The 20,617-nt window shown below is 45.4% G+C and overlaps 1 protein-coding gene across 1 annotated transcript; it reads left to right on the top strand.

Annotated features, from left to right (window-relative positions):
• Nucleotides 1-706: 706 nt before the first annotated feature.
• Nucleotides 707-20,536, top strand: tbc1d8 (TBC1 domain family member 8). Its single transcript, XM_076747671.1, has 20 exons — nucleotides 707-1,011; nucleotides 5,340-5,450; nucleotides 5,565-5,683; nucleotides 5,925-6,153; nucleotides 6,849-7,089; nucleotides 10,112-10,319; nucleotides 12,006-12,203; nucleotides 12,502-12,651; nucleotides 12,775-12,925; nucleotides 14,401-14,615; nucleotides 14,816-14,933; nucleotides 15,847-16,132; nucleotides 16,363-16,504; nucleotides 16,687-16,785; nucleotides 16,911-16,979; nucleotides 17,059-17,329; nucleotides 17,438-17,503; nucleotides 17,616-17,702; nucleotides 17,880-17,989; nucleotides 18,907-20,536. The coding sequence occupies exons 1-20, from the start codon at nucleotides 885-887 to the stop codon at nucleotides 19,315-19,317; spliced, it is 3,408 nt and encodes a 1,135-aa protein (XP_076603786.1). The 5' UTR covers nucleotides 707-884; the 3' UTR covers nucleotides 19,318-20,536.
• The last annotated feature ends 81 nt before the right edge of the window (nucleotides 20,537-20,617 follow it).

The raw sequence follows: 20,617 nt of genomic DNA, 5'->3' as shown, positions 1-20,617 counted from the left end.
CACTCACCCACACTCCAGTTAGTTATAGTTCTAAGTAATTTAGCTGCACCTTAATGAGCTACTGTCAATTTGGGACTTTAGTACCTTCTTCTTTAATCATGGTGAAAATGAATGGGGCTATCAGATTCAGATTTTTTCAGAATTGGTGAAAATGTAAGTGGAAGTAGTGCAAGAGTTGCATTCTTGAAAGGGGAAAAAGATAAACTCAACAGGCTACAGTTCTGGACTTTTATGGATATACTAATTCTGCTTCTCAGCATGAGAATCAACTAAAACAAATAGCTGTTAAAGTGCCAAATAGAAGAACAACGATGGTCTTTGAGGAAACTATATGTGTGTGTGTGTGTGTGTGTGTGTGTGTGTGTGTGTGTGTGTGTGTAAATTTATTTATTTATTTATTTATTTCAATGAATCATTGAATAATTACTGAGATCTTTCTTTGCCAAAATAAAAACATAGAACAAAAGCGTTTATTGTGATCATTCATGATTCTGGGATCAAAAACAATTTTATGAAATGATTTAAAAATCATCGCTGGTCTATATGATGAGCTCCTCAGATAATGAAGAAAAGAAGTCATCTCCGCTAAGCAAAACTGTGAACCTGATAAAACTACAGAGTGAGTCATCATCTCAAATAGACGATCTTGTACAGTGTGTACAGCTGCTGCAAATCGGGCGTGAGGGAAGCGCAGCAGAGGCGAGGAAGTCTGAAGCCTGCTGCTGTCGGGAGCGCAGGATCGTCATGGATAACGCCGAAAACCCGTCGGTGTAGGACCGACCAGGCCGCTCCCGAGCCGGAGGACGGGCACAGAAAACTTCTACACCCCGCTGAAGAGACCCAGACGGCGGAGGGCTTCCTCCGGTCCCTCCCTGCTGGAAGATATGTGGCTGAACCCGGAGGAAGTTCTGCTGAAAAACGCCCTGAAGCTCTGGGTGACCGAGAGGAGCAACGACTTCTTCCTCCTGCAGAGGAGGAGAGGCCACGGAGAGCCGACAGGCAGGATCACAGGTAAAGAACAACCACGAGAACACAATAACGAGGAGGGGCCACACGGCCACAACAAAGGCACGAGCACAGGTAAACAATGACAGACAGCTGTCAGGACCACAGGTAAACAACACAAACAGAAACAACACGAGTGGAGGTAAACAAGGGTGTGTCCACAGGGGCTACCCCAGAGGGGAGGATTAAAGAGGGAGCTGGGTCTGCTGATCTGAACTTCATCCCGGATTATTCCAGTCCCAGGTTCACAGGAAAGCCCCTGATCCAGGTCCTTTGTCCCCGTGTGTTACCAGGGCAACTGATGTCTTTAAACAAACCTCTGGCCCTGAGACAGATTTCAGGCTGCAGCTGCCACCCAGAGCACTCAGCTGTGGTTGAAACTTTGTGAGCAGACAAGAGACAACAAGAAACCTTTGTGTCAACAAATGTCCTCACTTCTATAGAGAAACACGTTTCACACAGGTGTCAAAGCCCAGACTGGGAGCAGGACGGAGGGTTTCAGCGTGAACGTGACAGCTCTACGTTTTGAGCGGATGTGCTTCATGTTAAACAGTTATCATTGCTATTTAAACAATGCTGCAGTCAGCCTGGTCGTGTGCGCTTTGGGGATCTGAGATGTACGAACCATCTTAAATCTGTATCAGCCTTCTGACTGAAGCGTCTCCAGTGTGAGGATCTGCCACTGTGCTCTGTCTTATGTAGTTGTAAACTGAGTATCTGTTGGTGTTGGACTCACAAAACAAGCAGGTTTCAATATGTGCTTTTTTCACAGGTCTCTTAGTTCAATAATCCCTGTTCTCTCCTTCCATACACATAATAAATGTTAAGTATAACATTCAGGAAGAATATTCCCGAGACAACAGTGCCGTATGTACAGATCTCTGTTCAGGACCACAGACACGCTCCTGCCTGCTTAATCCCCAAACAAAATCCAGTTTAATCTACACTTTGTCCACATCTGGGAAGCTGACCTCTAACTTCCTGTCGGAGAATAAAAAGTTTGTTGTTCTGTGGGATTGTGCTGCGATGGCCGTGCCATGATTTGAGCTGTTCTCCCTGCAGAACGGGTTCTGTTCTTGTATTTGCTGATTATTATAGAAATGTCTGCCCACATGGTCGATGCAGCTGCAACCCGTCTGACTGCTTCCCACCGCTGACAGCCACAGCTTTCTCCATGGCGGTCTGTTTGCTGCTTCCTCTGTCTCGCTTCCTCTCTGTGTTTTGTATTTGTGCCGCAGGCTTTGCTGACACACTGGCAGTCATCTGCACAGTAGATTTTACGTGGTGAGTGACACCATTAACCAGGCAACCAGTTCATACAGTGTCGTCTTTATGCTCTGTCTTTGTTCCTGTGGAGAAAGGCGGCCAGATCTCTTCTCAATAGTGGGAACTTCCTGGCCGGGGTTTACTTTGTGTATGTGTTTGTTCCCGCTGTTCCCATAGCGAGAGGGGTTAAGGGTCAAGTCCTGTTGTCACATCGTTCAACATTAACTCATTAAACGGCCTTCACTTTGGCATTCCTGCCGCACAGGGCTGACGGAACAGCACAGAGCACCTGTTTTATGGCTCAGATCGGACTGTTTTTTTCTTTGATTTTCCTGTTCCAGAGATGAAATAGAAACTGAGCTTCAGTGTGGTCTCAAAGCTGTGAAAACACACATTCCAGACCTTATCATGGCAGTGACGACACACTTTGAGCAGGATTTCTGAGAAGGGCTGGGCAGCATAACATCTGCAGCGGATCAGTCTCTTCATACCAGTGTTTGTGTTTTTATTTATTACCAAATAGCTTCCTCTTATGAAATCAATGCACACCCAGAGACGCTTTCACTTGTTTCTTAACTTAATGCATTGACATAAAGCAGCACTAGCAGACAATTAAGTCTGATGCATTCAAGAGCAAACAGGCGTTGCAGACAGAGCTGATCTCTGTTTTGTTCCTCTCCAAGCCTCGTAAAGGTTGACTGTAGCCTGCATGTCTCCACAGCACAGTGTGACCAGCAGCAGAGAGAGGTGATGATTCTTATTGGCTCCCTTTTCTGCAGAGTTTACCAGAGTGAACCTCCTCTGGGCTTTGTGGTGACAGACGGACGGTTTTGTGTTGCCAGGCTGCAGAGTGCACAGCTTCAGGCAGGTCAGCTTTGACTCTCAGATGTGGTTTACATTTGGCAGAGAGCCAGAGCTGCCTGCTGGAGGAGACTTTATCTTTACGCTTCTACACCTGCTTAGGGTCCCACCAACATGTGCCTTTTGGGGGCTGCGTTAAGGCTTGTGACAGATGATATTGTGTGAATAAATTTAGCCTGATACGTAACTCTTGACTATAATGACAATAAAATGAACAAAAAGTATACTTTCTAATCTTAAACAAGACTCTAAAAGTCTTTCTTGTGAAATGCTTTGAGGGTTAGCAGCTCTTTTTGGCAGAGTGAGGTGGTTCCACTGCTGGTTTGACAACCCTGAAGCTGTTAAATTAAAACATACACTCCACCTCCAGCACGTGGGAGAGCTGACACTGGTTCTTCTTCCTCTTCTCTCCATCTAACACTTGCTATAAATGTGCATTTTGTCTTGTACCAGGCCAGAGAGGGCACCGCTAACAGCAGAGACAGAGATCTGACTGCCCTCATCTTGTTCAGTCATGACTTTGATATGCAGGCTTGTCCTTTGCTGTGGGAGGCTGGTTTGATCTGGCTGATAGTGCTGCCTTAGAAAGCCTAAATGCATTAACAGTCGAAAGGGAAGGTGGCTGGAAAACACACAAGAAGTAAAATACCACAGGGAGTGAAAAGTTGGACAGAGGAGCTTTGTATGAAGAAGCTAAACATAACTTTGATGAAAGTCTAAGTGCTGGCTGAGTGTTAGAAAAAAGGACATCAGTTGTGCCTCCCCAGCACGCCTTGAATCAGCCAATAGCAGTCCGCCAGAGGTGATGTGTCACAGCTGCGTCACAGCTTCACGTGTACCGTGTCATAATTAAAAGTAACCATGATTCATCCTATCCAGGGCTTGCATGCTTCAATATGCTGAAACAGGTCAAAGGAAAGCTTAAAGAAGACGATTTCCTGTCATGGATGTTTTCATATCCTACAGGTGGCGTTGGTTGGTTGGTTGGTTGGTGTTATCTTTCATCAAATCATCATGACACATTTTCAATGTATGAAAGGGTGTAGCTGCTGCCTCTGCTGGTCACGAACTGACGTAGGAGCCCTCAAAAATAATGTGGGACCCAGTCTGTACACTTCAACGCTTATTTTACACTGAGCAGCCTCATACGTGCCTTTGAGAGCTCAGTCTGTGTGTGATCATGGTGAGGTGACCCAGAAAAACTAACAAAAATCACCACATGCACTCATGTGCGACCCTGATGTCATGCATTCCTTCTCTATGTCTATTCAAAACAAAGTACAGTGAAACACGACGAGTGCAGACGCTCGTTATGGTTTGGAATATTTGGAACTTGACCGCGAAGCAAACCCTAAAATGCAGACTTGTGGCCTTTAAAAAATGTTGTTTTGAACATGTAAAATTAGCTGTTTCATGGTGGACGTTTTCTTTCTTCCTTTTCGTTTCTGAAGGCAGATTATTGACTGCTTTTTTTTCCACAGAGGAAATAAGGAATCAAAGCACGAGAGATGTTATTGGAAGAGCATGATGTGGATTAGCCGCGGTTTGCAAACACATGCTCTCAGCATGTCGGAAAGACGTGACGACAGCAGCCTCTTCAGACAGACGTCCAGCCTGTGTTCAGCACAGTTGACCTGTGTGTTTTTGGGCTGTTTGGATTTGCCTGCAGTCATTCAACATCATTGGTTCTTAGGGCCAAAGTTATTCTTCTGAACATCTGTGGAGTTGATTGCAACCGTAGAGATCACCAGTGAGTGTCCTCTGAACAGATTTTAGTCTGCAGTCTGAACTGATTGGTTTGACAGGAGTTCATCACCTGCCTGATTACATACTGAGATCATCCTGTTTTTAAATTAGACTCATCTAAATTGTAATAAACTTTGCTTCTCTTTCTCTGCAGTGCTGCTCGCTCTGCCTCTCTGTGGTGTTTACGCCTTTGAGTAAAGCAAATCAGCATGTTGATGGACAAGTTGCCATTGAAACTGTTCCCATATTTTATTATAAGAGCTGTTTGATCAGGACAGTAAGCACACCAGGTGTCATTTCCTTGAATTCATTTAATGTCCATCAGTAGTATGGAAATGTACAGTCACTACTGTAAGTGCAAGTATTAATAATAGTAATGAAGTCACTGCTGCCTGAGCTCTGTTTCAGGGATAGCATCATTTCACCCTCAGTCTCATTCTCTGGGTTCTTTGTCTCTGCAGGTCTCCTGGTGGGGGCGCTGGACACAGTGTTGGACTCCAATGCCAGAGTCACACCCTTCCGCATCCTCCTCCAGGTTCCCGGCTCCCAGATCAGCTGGGTAATTGCCATTGGTGAGATGAACCATTAAGTCTCCTCCTCTGTGTTGTTTATGTACCCTCATCTGACTCGTTAGAAAGGTCACAGCTGTTAAACTCCCTCCTGGGTTTTGTCTTCTTGTCCGTCAGGAGCTGCCATAGAGGAGGTGAACAAGCACTGGGACTGGCTGGTCCACAACCTGCTTCACTCTCTGTCTGTGTTTGAGAACAAGGAGGATGTTGCCAGCTTTGTCAGAGGAAAAGTCAAGGTGTGAAACCTGCCAGTGTTGGCTTGAATCCCAAAAGAGGAGGAGTTCAGATTTTGAGACGTGTTGACAAAGCTTTCTCTGTGGATTTAAAAAGGATTCAAGGCATTTGTTGGATCAAAGGAAAACATCCGCCTCACTGTAGATTATAGGCGATGATGGAAACCTGAATCCTCATGCCTTTGATGATGTAAGTCCACGTGCAGTGCTCTGAAGTAATGACTGTAAGCTTCCTCCTCTGTAGGGCCTTATTGCAGAGGAGGTTCGGGGTCGCCAGGCTGCCCAGGAGGAGGACCCGGAAAAGTTCAGGGAGGTGCTGCTGAAGTTCGAGTTACACTTTGGCCTCCCATCGTCGGAGAAACTGGTGACTTACTACTCGTGCTGCTGCTGGAAGGGCCGGGTGCCTCGACAGGGCTTCCTCTACCTCAGCATCAACCACATGTCCTTCTACTCCTTCCTGCTGGGGAAGGAAGGTCTGTACACCAAAGTGAGGGCTTTGATTTTCAGGAAGGCACCCTCCATAATTTATTCAGGTGTACTGTCAATGTAAATTTTCCAAAAGTTTGCAAGCCCATGCTTGTATTTCACTCATAGGTGGATAAAGGAGTGCTCTACTGAAACTGTCTTACATGAGTGGTTGAAAGGTGGCTCTGACAAGGCTGCAGCTTGCTCCTTTGTGAGGACGGCAGCTTTTTCATTGGGTTGCAATGGATTTCAGTGATCACCCAAAGAAAAGTATGTCGGAAATGATCAAAATGTCGTTAGAAACTTAAAATAATGATTGACAAGAACTTGAGTTTGAGAGAAGTCACTGATGATGTTTTAGAACTCGTTCACAGATTCACACTTAGTCAACCAGGCATTCCGCTAACCTTGCAAACTTGCTAATTTATTCGCAGCAGTCATTTGTCAAATGCGATGCTGACACCATTTGTGATCGTGGCAGCCTTTGCAAATGCTCGAGCGTGTTCCCAAACAGCTTATGTGAACGGCACACTGGTCTTTCGTTTAAGTGCTGCACATGTGGAGTCACTGCTCAGCTGAAACTCACACACGATTATTGTCTTCATTTCTTTCAGAAGTTTCTAACAAATGCTATGAAAGTAGTTAAACAAAGGGATCATTTGCCAGGAAAATGTGATTTAATGGTCTCTTCTTTCTTCCCCAGTCAAGTTTGTGATTCCCTGGGCGGAGATGACACGGTTGGAGCGGGTCTCCACCGGGCTGATGACGGAGGCGATCCGGGTCAGCACGCGGCAGCGGCAGAGGGAATTCTCCATGTTCCTGAACCTGGACGAGGCATTCGGGGTCATAGGTCAGCTGGCTGACATTGCCCTCAGGCGGCTGCTGGACAGCGAAGGCCTGGAGCTGGACCGAGTCCTGCAGCAGCCCACGCGCATCACCAAGAGGTCAGTGCTGGTTCTGGTGTCTGTTACCAAAATAAACTGGCCGCGTCACTGCAAGGATGCCTTTTCGTGTCAGGTGACTTCCCAAATACCAAATTTAGTGATGAAAGGCTTTCATGAATGAGTAAGAGAGCTGGAGAGAGAAGTTGAAACCCTGGCTGCTGTCTCACTACACAGCTGGCCGATCATGGCGCGAAGTGGGTATGAATGTGGGACTGTCAGTTTCAGAAAGTCACAGAAATGGATACAGCTCCGCCTAATCGGATGTCAGAGAGGTGGGAGTGTCGGAGAGGGGGTTTCCAAAGCTATTAGACCATCCAACGAGCAGTTTAAAAATCCATCCAGAGAGCGACAAAGAGGAGTAAAGCAAATGAGATTCGGGTGGAAACTTTTACGCCTTGTAGATGTTTGTGGAATCTGAACAGATGTGAGATAGGACATGTATTTTTTTTTATTATTATTTTTGCTATCAGATGCTTTTACATGTATAGTGTGCTCTCTGTGTCCGTGAAACCCCTTGAAACAAACAGAACTTGCATTGACATTGTTCCTCAGATGCTGCTGTGATAAACAGTTACCTATTTCTGGCCATGTAAAAACCTCAAAACCAGAACAGGAAGTCGAGTTAAAAGTAAACTCCCTAAGCTGGACAGACGTACGACTGGGTGGTAGGACCTGTGGATAGTAAGTGTATTTTTGTATTTACAGTAGATAGCGGAGGTCTTTGAGTGCCAAGAGATGAAAAAAGGAAGACGAAATAGAAAGTACACAGACAGAGCACCGAAACCATGGAGAGCCCAGAATGGACAAATGGGAAATCACCATGCATGGGAAATGAGCTGCTGAATGTAAAATATATAAAAAAGTCAGAAAAATAGTACTTCCTGTATTCACTCTCAATAAACTCATCTACTTCTTAATTTAGATTCTCCTCAGTGCTGAAGTAGGAGTTAATCACGGTTTGTGTTGTGCATCTGTAACCCAGTCCTAACAGCATGCACTGCTGTTTTCTGTCTTCATGTAAAAACATGTCATGTCACATTCTGCTGCACAACTGTCACTTTATATTCTCACTGGCTGACATAAATCATGCAGAACATCATTAGTTATGCAGCTGTAAATTTAGATTACATCTTAACCAACAACAGGTGCTCACTCAGAGTGTCAACGTTTTAGTGAAAAAATCCAGCTAAGTGGATCAAAAGCCTTTTAACTGAGGCTTGTGCTGATTTAAAAGTCATCGCCCACAGACCCTTTGTGTCTGTCAAGAAGATGTTACACTTGTCTTTTTGCTGCCTCCTTTGAAATTATCCAGAATACTACACATTTTCTGTAACCTAAAACTGAACTCACCTCCTCAGGGCTCAAACCAGACTTTGGCTGCTAGTGAAGCAGGGCAGAATGCTGCCTCTCATGACAGCCTGGAGGCAGAGCCCCTCTCCAAATCTGCCCCCATATCCATCCATATATACACAACGTGCCTGTGTGTTGCATTTTAGACCAACTCCAATAACACTGAAGACCTCTATTCTCCCAATTTTCAAGGAATTGCCTCATGCATTTCTGTACAGCGGAAAAACCCAAAAATGGATCTGTTGTTTTCACAAAGGCTAACCAGACATCCCTAAAATGCAATGCTAGCATCCTCCCTGCAGCTCGTAGGCCTACAGAAAGAGCTGAGATGTGAACAGTGTTAGTAAAAGAAGACCAGACTAGAAACACATGTTCTAAACACGTGTAATACAAATAAATACTGAAGCACACATAAAGAAATCATAGTGTCGAGCAGTTGCAGGTGTTGATGCATAGAGCTGAGGAGCACTGTTTGCTTAGACAAAGACTTGAAATTTCCTTTTATTTGGAGCATAAAGCAGGGCTAACTCTGCCCCCCTCTAACAGCAATCACATGATGTTGTCCAGTGAACCAGAGTATTGTCTTGGTCCTTCAAGATGAAAATTATAGACGGGAGTGTACAACTATGCTATGAACTCCACCCAGCAGCACTCTCTATCCTGGCCTTGTACTGTGGTAAGCTATCATGCATAACGACAGAGAGACTGGCTCATGTTACATCTCTCTGCTCGTCTTGTGACCTCGCCACAATCCTCTGTGCTGCATTTTGTTTTCAGATGTCAACATTTCCAAACTGGAGTATAGCATTAGTGCAGTTCAGACAGAGCACTGGAGTCACGCTCGCATTAGCTGGTTGACATCGACTGTTTTGCTCATGCTCCAGCTTCTTGGCTACCAGCTGACTAGTAACATCCAGCCGTATCAATACAGATATACAGCACAACCATTATAACCTGTTGCTGAGCGGCAGCAGGTTATCATCCTTATGTGCAAAGTTTTGGTGCTTTTCATGAAATACGACTTAATATTTATTCAAAAGTAACTTAACTGCAGGCTGAACTTTAGTGTTTCACCCAGTTTCAAGCATCAGTGATGCGTGTTTTTGGGTGTGGTCAGAATTGTGATCTGTTGCACCTATAACCACGCCCAACGGTGATGTCACAGTGTCCTGGAGTACATCTGTGCATCACTACCACAAGGTGAGAAATTAAACCACCAGAGGTCAGCAACAACATGATTTTCAGGGCGTGTTAAGCTGCTCTTTGAGGTGGATTCATTCTAGAGGAATCCGTGTTGCTGCTCAGGTTCTTGGAGGACTCCCTCAGAGAACAGAGGCTCTTCTGTTTAACCGTTTGCCGTAAATGATCCCTTTTCCTGAGGTCTCTCCTACTGAAGTACTTCTGTTGTTAGACAAAGGTCAACTGCAAGATTACAAAGAGGGGAAATTCTTTCACTACTAGAAGTAATACTTTATCCTTTGCATCTTGAGTACTTTTAAGTGACATTTAATGAGTGGCTGACATTCTCTCGCAGCTCTGTATACAAGTCTGATGAACCTGAAGACTCAATAGTGGAATATGTCCAAGATCTATTTGTTACCTCCAAGCCTGGTTTTCCAAGCTTCATCTGTGTGTTACCACCTAACTCTTCCCCTCATCATCTTCATCCCAGGATCCTAGAGGAACAGGCACTGAGGGAGTACGTCCTGGCCCTGTTTCGGCTCCCTCGTGGCGAGAAACTCCATGAGGTGGCCTCCTGTTCGATATGGACACCGCACGCACGCTGCCATACAGCCGGCACTCTTTACACCACAGACAGTTATCTGTGTTTCTCCAGCCGAGAGGAAGGCAGCTGCATCCTGCTCCTACCCCTCTCAGAGGTACAGTATCTGCATCGCGGTCTCACTGAGGCTCGCTGTTCATCAGGAGCACAATGTGGAGTTTAAAGGAATGTGTCCTGTTGGCCATCTTACCTGTTAATGATAAAAACACAGAAACTAAGCTTCACTGGTCCGTGACTGGCTGTGTGCCATTTCAGACCTTACTAAGGTATAAACTTTGGAGGACTGCAGGCATGTTGGCCAAACCTGCCCCCAAATGATGCGGTCTACTCGAGTGTAGTGTTGCATTATTTTATGTTAATGTACCTAGTCTGACAGAACAGCTACGGGTGCATGTAGGTGGTTCTCATCAAGTCCAAAACATCCAAGATTACCCCAGGATGGTGCCTTTGAATGGCTCACAAGATAATTACAGCCATAAATAAACTAGGACAGGGTCCAGGAGTTATGACTGCCTGCACAGTTAGCTGTAAGTAAAGCTCTATACTGTCGCTTAGTATAAGTAAATGACTGTAAAGGCCCAGAACATCGGTTCACTGACTGAGATCAGATAACATAATTAGCAGTGAGTGTTGACCACCTGAATGTAAAAACCTGCAGATATGAAGGGATGTTTTTCAACCCTACAAGTTGATGGGGACGGCCAGATTGAAGTGTGTGATATGGATTTGGTCATGCTGAAAATGGGCGAAAGATAAAGCTCCATCAGGCAGTAGAAGACATCGACAAGCTTCCTTTACCAGAGCTCCTCCGACACAGCTCTCCAGCCTCTGAGCGGACAAACCCAGTGACCAGTCTGCCTCTTTGTCCTGACTGACTTTAATCTGAAGGAGGGCAGTGTTTTGGTCATGCGTTTGTAGGTGAGATTGTTAAACAGTGTGTGTTTACTCTGCTAGCTGCTGGTTAAAGAGTAACACACGGACTGATTTCATGTGGCTGATAATTCTCACACACTAACACATTATAATGCAGAGGACGATGTTATCTGCCGCAGTAACACAAGAGGCAGTTAGCCTGTGTGTTTGTTTTGTTAAAGGACAAGTTCAGCCTGTTAGAAATTCAAATGGCCACTGAGGAATTTGTAATGAAAATTCAGATGTCAGGAATTGAATCTCTGCTGTTCAGCCAAGTAGCTTCTAGGTTGGAATAGATTCTTTAAAGGTGCATGTGGAAATAAAACTGCATACTCAAAGTTGTTCACCAAAAATTGAACATGGTAGATTTTATCCGAGTATTATCAGTTTGGTTTAGTTCCTTGTATTAGGCAGAGATTTGCAGGCAGATTCTCTGTCTGTTTATGAGCATTGCGAGGAGTCATGAACACTTTCCTTCCCCCACTGCTGCCATATGATCCTCTGTTTCCTCTGAAGCATTGTCTTCAGAACAGTGTGATCACTTCCACCTCCCTAATCTGTAACTGTGAATAAATCCCCTTCTGCTCCACCAGATTCTTTTAACCTCTGTGATCTCTTTGTTTCTGCACGTCCTGTTGAGCTTTAGTTTTTTCTCATCTTACCGGCTGTGTTAGTCACTGTAAGTCATTCAGTTGTGTCTCGTAGGGAGGCAGTATGTCGTGAAGAGTCATTACTGATACTGAGGTATTGAGTCGAAGAATCTGGGGTTGATTGGCTTTGTCACAACTGCACAAATGCAGTAGTAATTGTGCCTGTTGATTTGTAAAAGATGTAGATGTAGATGAGCTAAGCCCCGTTTACTCCTCATCAGGTGTTGTCCATAGAGAAAGCAGAGAGCACCAGCCTGCTTCCCAACCCCGTCATCGTGAGCATTCGCACTAAGAAGGCCTTCCAGCTGATCGAGCTGCAGGACAGGAACGAGCTGGTGGAGAGCCTGAACTCCAGACTGCGAGCTCTGCAGTGGAAGCGGTCCATGTTCCGCAGCAGGAAGGACGGCAAGAGGAGTGTGGTACGTGAATGGAAATGTTCCAGCAGCTTTATGTGTCAGTTATTCTTCTGGAGGCTGTTTCACAGCTGTCTTTGTTCGGATAAATTGGCCAATATATATGCACTGGAAGAGAAATTTAAGCTAAAGTTTTTTACACAGGAGGAAATGTGAGTCTGACGTCGCACCCTGATCATGAGAAACACAGCATGAGGTCAAACTGAAGCTCCTCATGTTAAAATCCATTCCACTGCTCAGGTTTGACACGTGGAAACATTCATTCCTGCAAAAAGCTGATGTTTTTTCCTCATTTTTTCCTCAGAGCTCCCCGACACCCTACTACACCTTCTACTATGACACTGGGTACTCTGATGAGGAGGAGATTGAGGAGCAGGTTCTGCGTAACACTGTCAACTGCGAGGCTCTGATGACAGCCTTCCAACAAAGCCAACCAGGAAGCAACGGCAACAAGGTGGAGTGGAGTCTGAAGACAGGGTTCACCCACATGATCTATTATTCTATATGTTATGATGTATGTTACGAGCACACTCAGCTCGTCAGCATGCTTACCTGTGAATGTGTGTGTCTGTATCAGAGCATGGAGCAGGTGAAGGAGCGGCTGTGGGAGGAGCATTTCTTGGAGTTCGGTCGCGGCGTCCACATGTTCCGCACAGAGAAGATCCAAAGACTTGTTGCCATGGGGATGCCAGAGTCACTGCGAGGGGAGCTGTGGATGACGCTTTCTGGTAAAATGAAGATAGATAACAGTAAAACGATAGGGCTTCTCCATGAGAGCCAGAGCAGCAATCTGACACTTCTCTAAAAGGCTGTTTTAGGGTCAGCCGCCTGGGTCGTCCTTGCCTGGCCTGGATCATGGTATTATCATGTGTGCCATTATCGCTGCAGCCACATCGCTGCCGCAAAGCAGCACCAGGACGATGCTCCACTGTAGTCTGTTATTCATAGGACTTGTAGTCTAATAGTAATAATAATGATGATGATGATCTATAACAGCTTGGTTGCATTTGCAATAGAAACATGATCAAAAACAGTACTGGTGTTGGCTAACATTAAGACCGGCCCATTTTCTGATGTGTGTGTGTGTGTGTGTGTGTGTGTGTGTGTGTGTGTGTAACTTAAGTAGTAGGCCAACTTTTACTGTGTTTTTTATTTTATATAAATCATTTGCAAAAAAAAACACAATACACACATTCAGAAGTAAGAACTCTGTGGTCCCTCTGGAGGCCTTAGTTTATGGTGCTGTTTAATTCTAATGTTTTATGCTGATGTTTCTAACATTTATTGTACCCTCTGTTATATAACCGCAATCTCATGCACAACAATATTATGCAAAGTCTGTCTAAAATGCATTCAGCACGAGTATAAACTAGTGATTTGAGGAAGGATTGTAACGGCTTCCTGCTCAGTGAGGCCAGTGTTTATTGCAGTCATGACATGAGGGAAAGTGAAAACGCCTGTTCAGACAGATTCGAGAGAAGCACGAAGCTTCTGAACGCTGTTGATGGGTGATGTTTCCTCAGAGCCTTTTGCATTAAAGGGCTGGTGAGTTCTGACTTTAGGCCTAACAAACAAAGGTGTAGGTTTGAACACAGCTCAGGCTTCACGTCCTCCACTCTCCATCTGCTGCACCTCCACACTTGTTCCAGACGACACTTTTTCAGTCAAAACCAAAGTTCCAGCTTCTACTCTGGTCTGCTGTCAGTTCCTCTGCTCAGCCTCACTGAGGAGGGATCAGCTTCTGGAACTGAAACTGATCAACGGAACCTGTTCTGGAACTGAAAATAGACTGATTTTAATTCCTCCATGTAAACAACAACACACTGGCTGGATTTTCCGTCCGTGTGATCACCAGGCGTTCTCCCTCAGGCAGGTGATGTGTGTGTTACTGTGTGTGTGATCAGTGTGATGACACAGGATGAGCTGTCCTGTATATTCCTCGTAGCTTGTTGCCTCAGATGTTCCTCTCATGGTCTTGTCAATCAGAGTCACTTCTGTCGCTTCACTAGGTCAAAATCACCTGTTTCTGCCCCTGAACCCTCCCAATTCACTGCTGCTGCTGCTCATCATTTGCTGCTTTTGAAGAGGCTTCAAGCTGATATTTGTGAACAGTTTATTGCCTTAATGCTGTGTTATGATGTGGGTGAGAGTTGAGAAGGAAGCCTTTTGATACTGACCGTACCTCTACCTCGTGTTTGTGCAGATGCGTCCTCAGAGCTGGAGTCTCATGAGGGCTATTACGCCAGCCTGGTGCAGAAGTCGATGGGTCAGAGCAGCCTGGCCACAGAGGAGATCGAGCGGGACCTTCACCGCTCTCTGCCGGACCATCCCGCCTTTCAGAACCCCACCGGCATCGCGGCGCTGAGACGCGTCCTCACCGCCTACGCTCACCGCAACCCCAAGATCGGATACTGTCAGGTAGGGCCCTGAAGTCGCATTAGCGGACGCAGCTGTGGTGGTCAGTCATAGCATGAGTTGTACTTTTCTACTGATGTGGCTCCTGCTGCTGCTCTGTAGATTGGACAGATGTAACTTTTTAACTGCTTGCATGTCCTTAAATCAAAACAATCATGCAGTGAAATCTGTAAATGCCTCCTTCCTCCTCTTCTTCTGTCCAGTCCATGAACATCCTGGCGTCGGTGCTGCTGCTCTACGCTAAAGAAGAAGAAGCTTTCTGGCTGCTGGTGGCAGTTTGTGAGAGGATGCTGCCCGACTACTTCAACCGCAGGGTCATAGGTAAGAGGTCAGGGGTCAGACGAGAAGAGATCGCCGTGAAGAATTTTTAAGCTTCACATTAGAGCTCTGTGTTTAAAAGCACGCAGGCTGTTTGTTTTCTGGTTGTATTATTTATCTGCCATCTGACTTCATACTGAGCCTGTTTTGTCTCCAATGCTGCTTTTCAGACAACAAACAGCCTAAAGATTTATATTTGGTCACTAAAATAAGGGCTTATTTCCTGTGTTTGTGAGGCTGTTTGTTTTTGACATGAAAGATGTATTTGAAGCAATTTCCTCTTTGTGTTAACGTCCAGATGTTATGGTGGTTATGTGGAGCATGAACTCAACACAAAAGATAAGGCTGGACTTATTTTATCTTTTTATCAGTATTAACAATTTCCCTAAAAAACAAGAGGAAAAACAGTAATGAATTCATCCTGGTAAGAAGACTAATGTTTCTATATTTAGGCTGAGTGGGGTGAAATGGTTGTTGTCTTTCAAACAGCAGGTTGTAGTTGTTCAGTGAAGACATTGTGTGCATGAGGTTAAGTAACAACACCTTTACTGCCATCTATGGGTCAAAACCATGAGTACATACAAGAACATGGACATAACTCTTAATTATCAGTCACAGCAAGCTGGCATGGCTGCTCAGATTCATGATTTTGTTGTCTGTCATGAAATGTCCTGATTTGAACCCTAAGTTATGTTTTCGACTGCTCAATTCAGACAAAGTCTTTGTAGGACTGCTCAAGGTTTGACAATATTTAACATGTCTTTTGTTTGCAGAAAAAAAATCTTGTGTCAGCACTTTCAAAATTTCAATTTTTGACATGTTTGTGCATGAGGCCTCCACCCCGACACCAGCTGTCACACTCAAACACACCCCCCAGTGCTTGATGCCTGTTTGACTGCATTATCGCCCCCTGCAGGAGCTCAGGTGGACCAGTCGGTGTTTGAGGAGCTGATCAGGGAGCGTTTGCCAGAACTGGCTGAACAGGTCCCGGACCTCTCCGCCCTCTCCTCCGTCTCCCTCTCTTGGTTCCTCACCCTCTTCCTCAGCGTCCTGCCCTTCCACAGCGGCATCTGTGTGGTCGACTGTTTCTTCTTCCATGGTATCAAAGCCATCTTCCAGCTGGGTTTGGCGGTGCTGGAGGCCAATTCTGCAGAGCTCTCTGCCAGCACAGACGATGGACAGGCACTCATGATTCTCACAAGGTAGATGACTGATTCAGGTTTGATGAGCTGCATCATGAAAGAAAATCTGAATCATGCTCACTCAGCAGCCTAAAACCTTGCACTCATAACACAAAAAACAACAATGATGATGATGCAAACAACAAACAAATATGATATCTAACATTTCTGAGTGGAGTGAGCGGGTTGTCTTTTTTGTTTGAGAGCGTATGAAGGGACAGGAAGTGAACCCTCTGCTCTGTGCTGTGCAGTTTCCTGGAGCAGGTTGGGAGTGAAGAGTCGTCTCATGATCCGGCGTCCCCGCCCGCTGCGCTGGAGGGCGGCGGCAGCGACACTGATATCCCTGCTGTGAGTCACACCAACATCACTGACCTCATCAACGCTTCCTATGAGGTGAGAAGAACACGAGTCTGATCATCTAAACTGATGTTCATTGCTTTTGCTCTTTATTGCATTTTACTGCAATCGATTTCTTTATTTTAAAAACACTGAGCCTTTACCCAAATACAGTCTTCATCACTGGTGAAGATGACATGCTCCAATTCCTCTCTGCTGTTTGCGTTTCTTTGCGTCAGAAATTCGGGGACCTGACAGTGAGGCATATTGAGAGGCTTCGCTGTCGACACAGAATCCAAGTGCTGCAGGCTCACGAAGACACCATCAAAGAAAACACTGTGAGCAGGCAGAGAGTGGAAGCATGATACTGACATACAGTCTGAGTTCGAAACTATTTAAAGCCTCCATCTCTTCCCTGTCTGTGTGTGTGTGTGTGTGTGTGTGTGTGTGTTTGTGCGTGCAGCTGAGATTGGTGTCTCCAGATGTCTCCATCTCTCCAGAGAACTTGACTGACGTCTACGACCTCTTCAAGGTATCCTCTTACCTCTTTTCCATTTACCAATGGAAACACAACGTGCTCCTCATCCCCCGCTCTTTCTCTCCTCCTTCAGACGGAGCACTTCATCAGTCTTTACTGGGGTGACAGTAGCTCCGTGGCGGCGGCGGAGGCGGCAGCTTGGCGTTACGGTGACTCTGGTTGCTCCTACGTGGAGCGGCAGTACCGGCTGGACCGGCCCCAGTTCAAGAGCCTGTACGGGCTGCTGACGCCGTGGCCCGGCGGCTCGACCCAGCACGCCGACACGCTGGCCAACCGCACCTTCACCCTGCTGGACCAGGACCGCAACAACCTGGTCACCTTTAGAGAGTTTGCAGGCTGGCTGGGTGGGTAAAGAGAGGGAAGGCAGACAAGAAGAATCAAGGCCCAGTCGCACTCTGCTGTATGTTCATCCTGTTTGACTGATCTGCTCTGTGTGTTCTCTCTCTCCTCAGACACTTTGTACTGTGAAGAGCTGAATGAGAAGATAAGGCTGCTGTACCGTCTGCACATCCCACCAGGTTATTCACTCTGTTTACGCCATGAAAGCCATGAGAGTTACAAGATGAAGTGAGGGATTGTGAGTGACTTCTTAATTTATTAACCTATGAATGTGTGTGTTTGTGCCTGCAGCTCTAACAGAAAGTGAAGATGACCCCTCTCTGATGAAGAGCCCTCTGCTGTCCACAAACAGACCCCTCTATGTTAATCTGCCCTCTGGTTGGTTCAAGCACGACACAGTTCATCAGCTGTTGATGATTAATTAGCTCAACGCAACACACTGCAGCTAAAGAAAACACAAGGGAACAGAAGAAACACACGCAGCGTGTAATGTGTTTCACATGGGTTGTGTCTGACTGAACAAAGCCTGACACTGTGTGCTGACTGCTGTTCCAGATGTTCAAGATGAAGTGAAAGACTACCAGGAGCAGCTGAAGCAGATGCTGCAAGATCTGGCCAAAGAGAAGGAGAAAGATGCGGAGAAGCCTCTGCCGCTCATGAACCAGGTACTGCAACATGCTGACCCAGCACAGAACGCTGGCCCTCAGCAACACCTCTGCTTAAAGTGGTGCTTCACATATATCACCTCTAAAGTGTGTAAAGTGTGAATATGCACAGTCTTCGTCTTCTTGTGAAGTGCTTCTCTCTCTTCCTTTTCATAAACTACACTAAAAACTAACCTATGGACACACGTAGCAAAATATAAGATGGACAGTCTCTACTGAAAGCCACTACAGCGTGCATAGAATTTGAATATTTGTGACTTTTGCGCCACCCAGTGGTAGTGTCAAAAAAGAAAAGACAAAATGAATGTCATCAAACTTTAAGCCGTTAGACCAGTCTGAAAGTTATCTCTCTTGCTTCGGTCACGTTAAAGTGCCTCTTTCACAGTGTTTCCCAGTTTATTTGACTGATTTTGTGCATAACCCCCAATTTCGACTGGGCGCACAACATCCATGTCCACTATTCTGATGATGATGCATCTGCATCGAGCCAGACAGAGATATGCTTTGCATCCTCATCATGGATGTATGCCCGGCTGCAATTAACAATTCTCTTGAATGTCAATTAATTTGCAGTTAAATTGTTAGTCTTTAAGTGTCAGAAAATATTGAAAAATACCAAGTTCCAAGAGCCCAAAGGAACATACTGACTTTACATTGATAGTGAATGACAAAACAGAGAAAAGTGGCAAATCGTTCCGTTTGAAAAGCTGCAAGCAGAGAATTTTTGCTTAAAAATGATTTTTTTGGTATTTTGATCTGATGTTCATCGATGAAAATTGCTGAGTAATTTTCTACCAATATACTAAACAATGTTGTGTGAGTGTTTCAGCACAAATCTGTTGGTCTGTCATATAATTGGGTAAAAATGTCATGTGATGGAACACTGATATGAAGCCCCTCCATCCCTTCGTCCACAGCACGAGTTCATCCAGTTCTGCAAAACGCTCTACAGCATGTTCCACGGAGACCCGGAGGAGAACGACCTCTTCCAGGCCATCGCTACAGTCACCAGTCTGGTGCTGCAGATCGGCGAGGCCGGCCACCGCCCACACAACTCCGGGTCAGAGGTCACCAGCCAAGAGGAGGTGAAAGGAGTGGGCTCCGTGCAGGTGACTGCTGAAGACGCCAGCAGAGGCGACGGCAGCTCGACGGCAGAGATGGAGTGGACAGTCAGCTACGCTCAGATCCTGGCGTCCCTGCTGACCGAGCAGCCGCTGGTGAACTTCTTCGAGAAGCCGGTGGATGTGTCAGCAAAGATCGCAGAGGCCAAGGAGAAGCAGTACCACCAGCGGGCGGGTTTGCTCACACTGCAGCAGGGGAGCAGCTGACTGAAATGTGAACAGTGGAGTCCGAGCCACAACGCAAGCCCAACGTCATATGAAGAAAACAGTATCAGAATCATTTGACGCAATGTGACAGAAAGCGGCGGCTTCACCAGAAGCAAGCCAGGAAGCTCAAGAGCCTTAAAGTCATCTGTGACGTTCGAATAGAGGCATTGCAGCCACACTGGCACCAGATGTGAGTGTGTCTCCCTGACCTGCTCTGAGCTGACAACAGAGAGGAGGGTTTTTTTTTTCTTTTTCCAAAACATGTTGAGCCAAAAAGACAGTTTACAAGCCTCAGATCTCAGCAGCAGCTCATGTAACGGAGGACTCGCTGGTATCAGCCAGCAGCATTAGTAAAGATTCATCACTTTGTGCTTCAGCCTGGAGAAAGTCAAATTATTGCCTTCTTACGTCATTGTGACGATGCCTGCAGTTAAACTGTGATGTGGAGAAATAATCCGTCACCACTTTCTAATAAGGCACTCTTTAGAAAGTAACTAGAAGTTGTGACTAATTACTTTATTAAAGAAAAACCAATCACTTACTCATTTTTTACAGATCAGCCAGAAGCCATTCATTTGATCAGCTTTTGAGTTGCCAGGATGTGAAACATCTCTAGGGAGTTATTCATAGTCAAGCCATTAATAATGTCATTAAATGTATAATGTAAATAGAAATAAAGGGTTTTTACAACTATACATTTTAATTTTAAATGTTAATAAATTGCTAATAAATGAATTTTTGATCCAGATCACTTTTCCAGAAGGTCAGAGGTCAAACAGTCCATTGCAGCAGGTTACCTGATCAACCAAAGAGCTAAAAACAAACAAGTGCCCTGCTGGAGGAGGATGAATTAAAAGATCACAACCTGGCAACCCCAAATCTCCTTCCATGGCTCATGGCTGATCTATAAGGCACTCATTCATTCTAACATGCTGTATGAACTGTCTCTAAATGCTGCCTGACCACAGAATCGTACCAATAATCCTTTACGGTGCAGCATCAAGGTCAAATCTAGCATGCATTCAGTGTTCTTTTTGTATTGATTTTGTATAACTTCTGTTTCTTTACTATGAAATGTTTTCACCTGCACGCACCTCAGAGGAAATCTATTTTTTAAACTTTTTCAAATTGCTGGAAAATAATCTACAGTGATCTGAAATGGTTGCAGAGAGCAGAAGAAACACTGTTGGAATGGTCCTTTGAATAAACAACATTGCACAAAGACGCACTTCTCTTTGCTCTTCTTGCATTTGAAATTGTAAACCAGAGAGCACAGACAAGATTACCTTTCAAAAATTAG

The sequence above is a fragment of the Chaetodon auriga genome, chromosome 13, assembly GCF_051107435.1.
Source record: "Chaetodon auriga isolate fChaAug3 chromosome 13, fChaAug3.hap1, whole genome shotgun sequence".
NCBI lineage: Eukaryota > Metazoa > Chordata > Actinopteri > Chaetodontiformes > Chaetodontidae > Chaetodon > Chaetodon auriga.
Note: the sequence above shows the minus strand (reverse complement) of the source record. Positions and strands in the feature narration are given on the sequence as shown.

Coding starts and splice junctions, on each gene's coding strand:
- tbc1d8 (XM_076747671.1), top strand. CDS start 885: ATGTGGCTGAACCCGGAGGAAGTTCTGCTGAAAAACGCCCTGAAGCTC. Junction 16,505..16,686: donor TCATCAACGCTTCCTATGAG/GTGAGAAGAACA, acceptor TCTTTGCGTCAG/AAATTCGGGGACCTGACAGT. Junction 16,786..16,910: donor ACACCATCAAAGAAAACACT/GTGAGCAGGCAG, acceptor TTGTGCGTGCAG/CTGAGATTGGTGTCTCCAGA.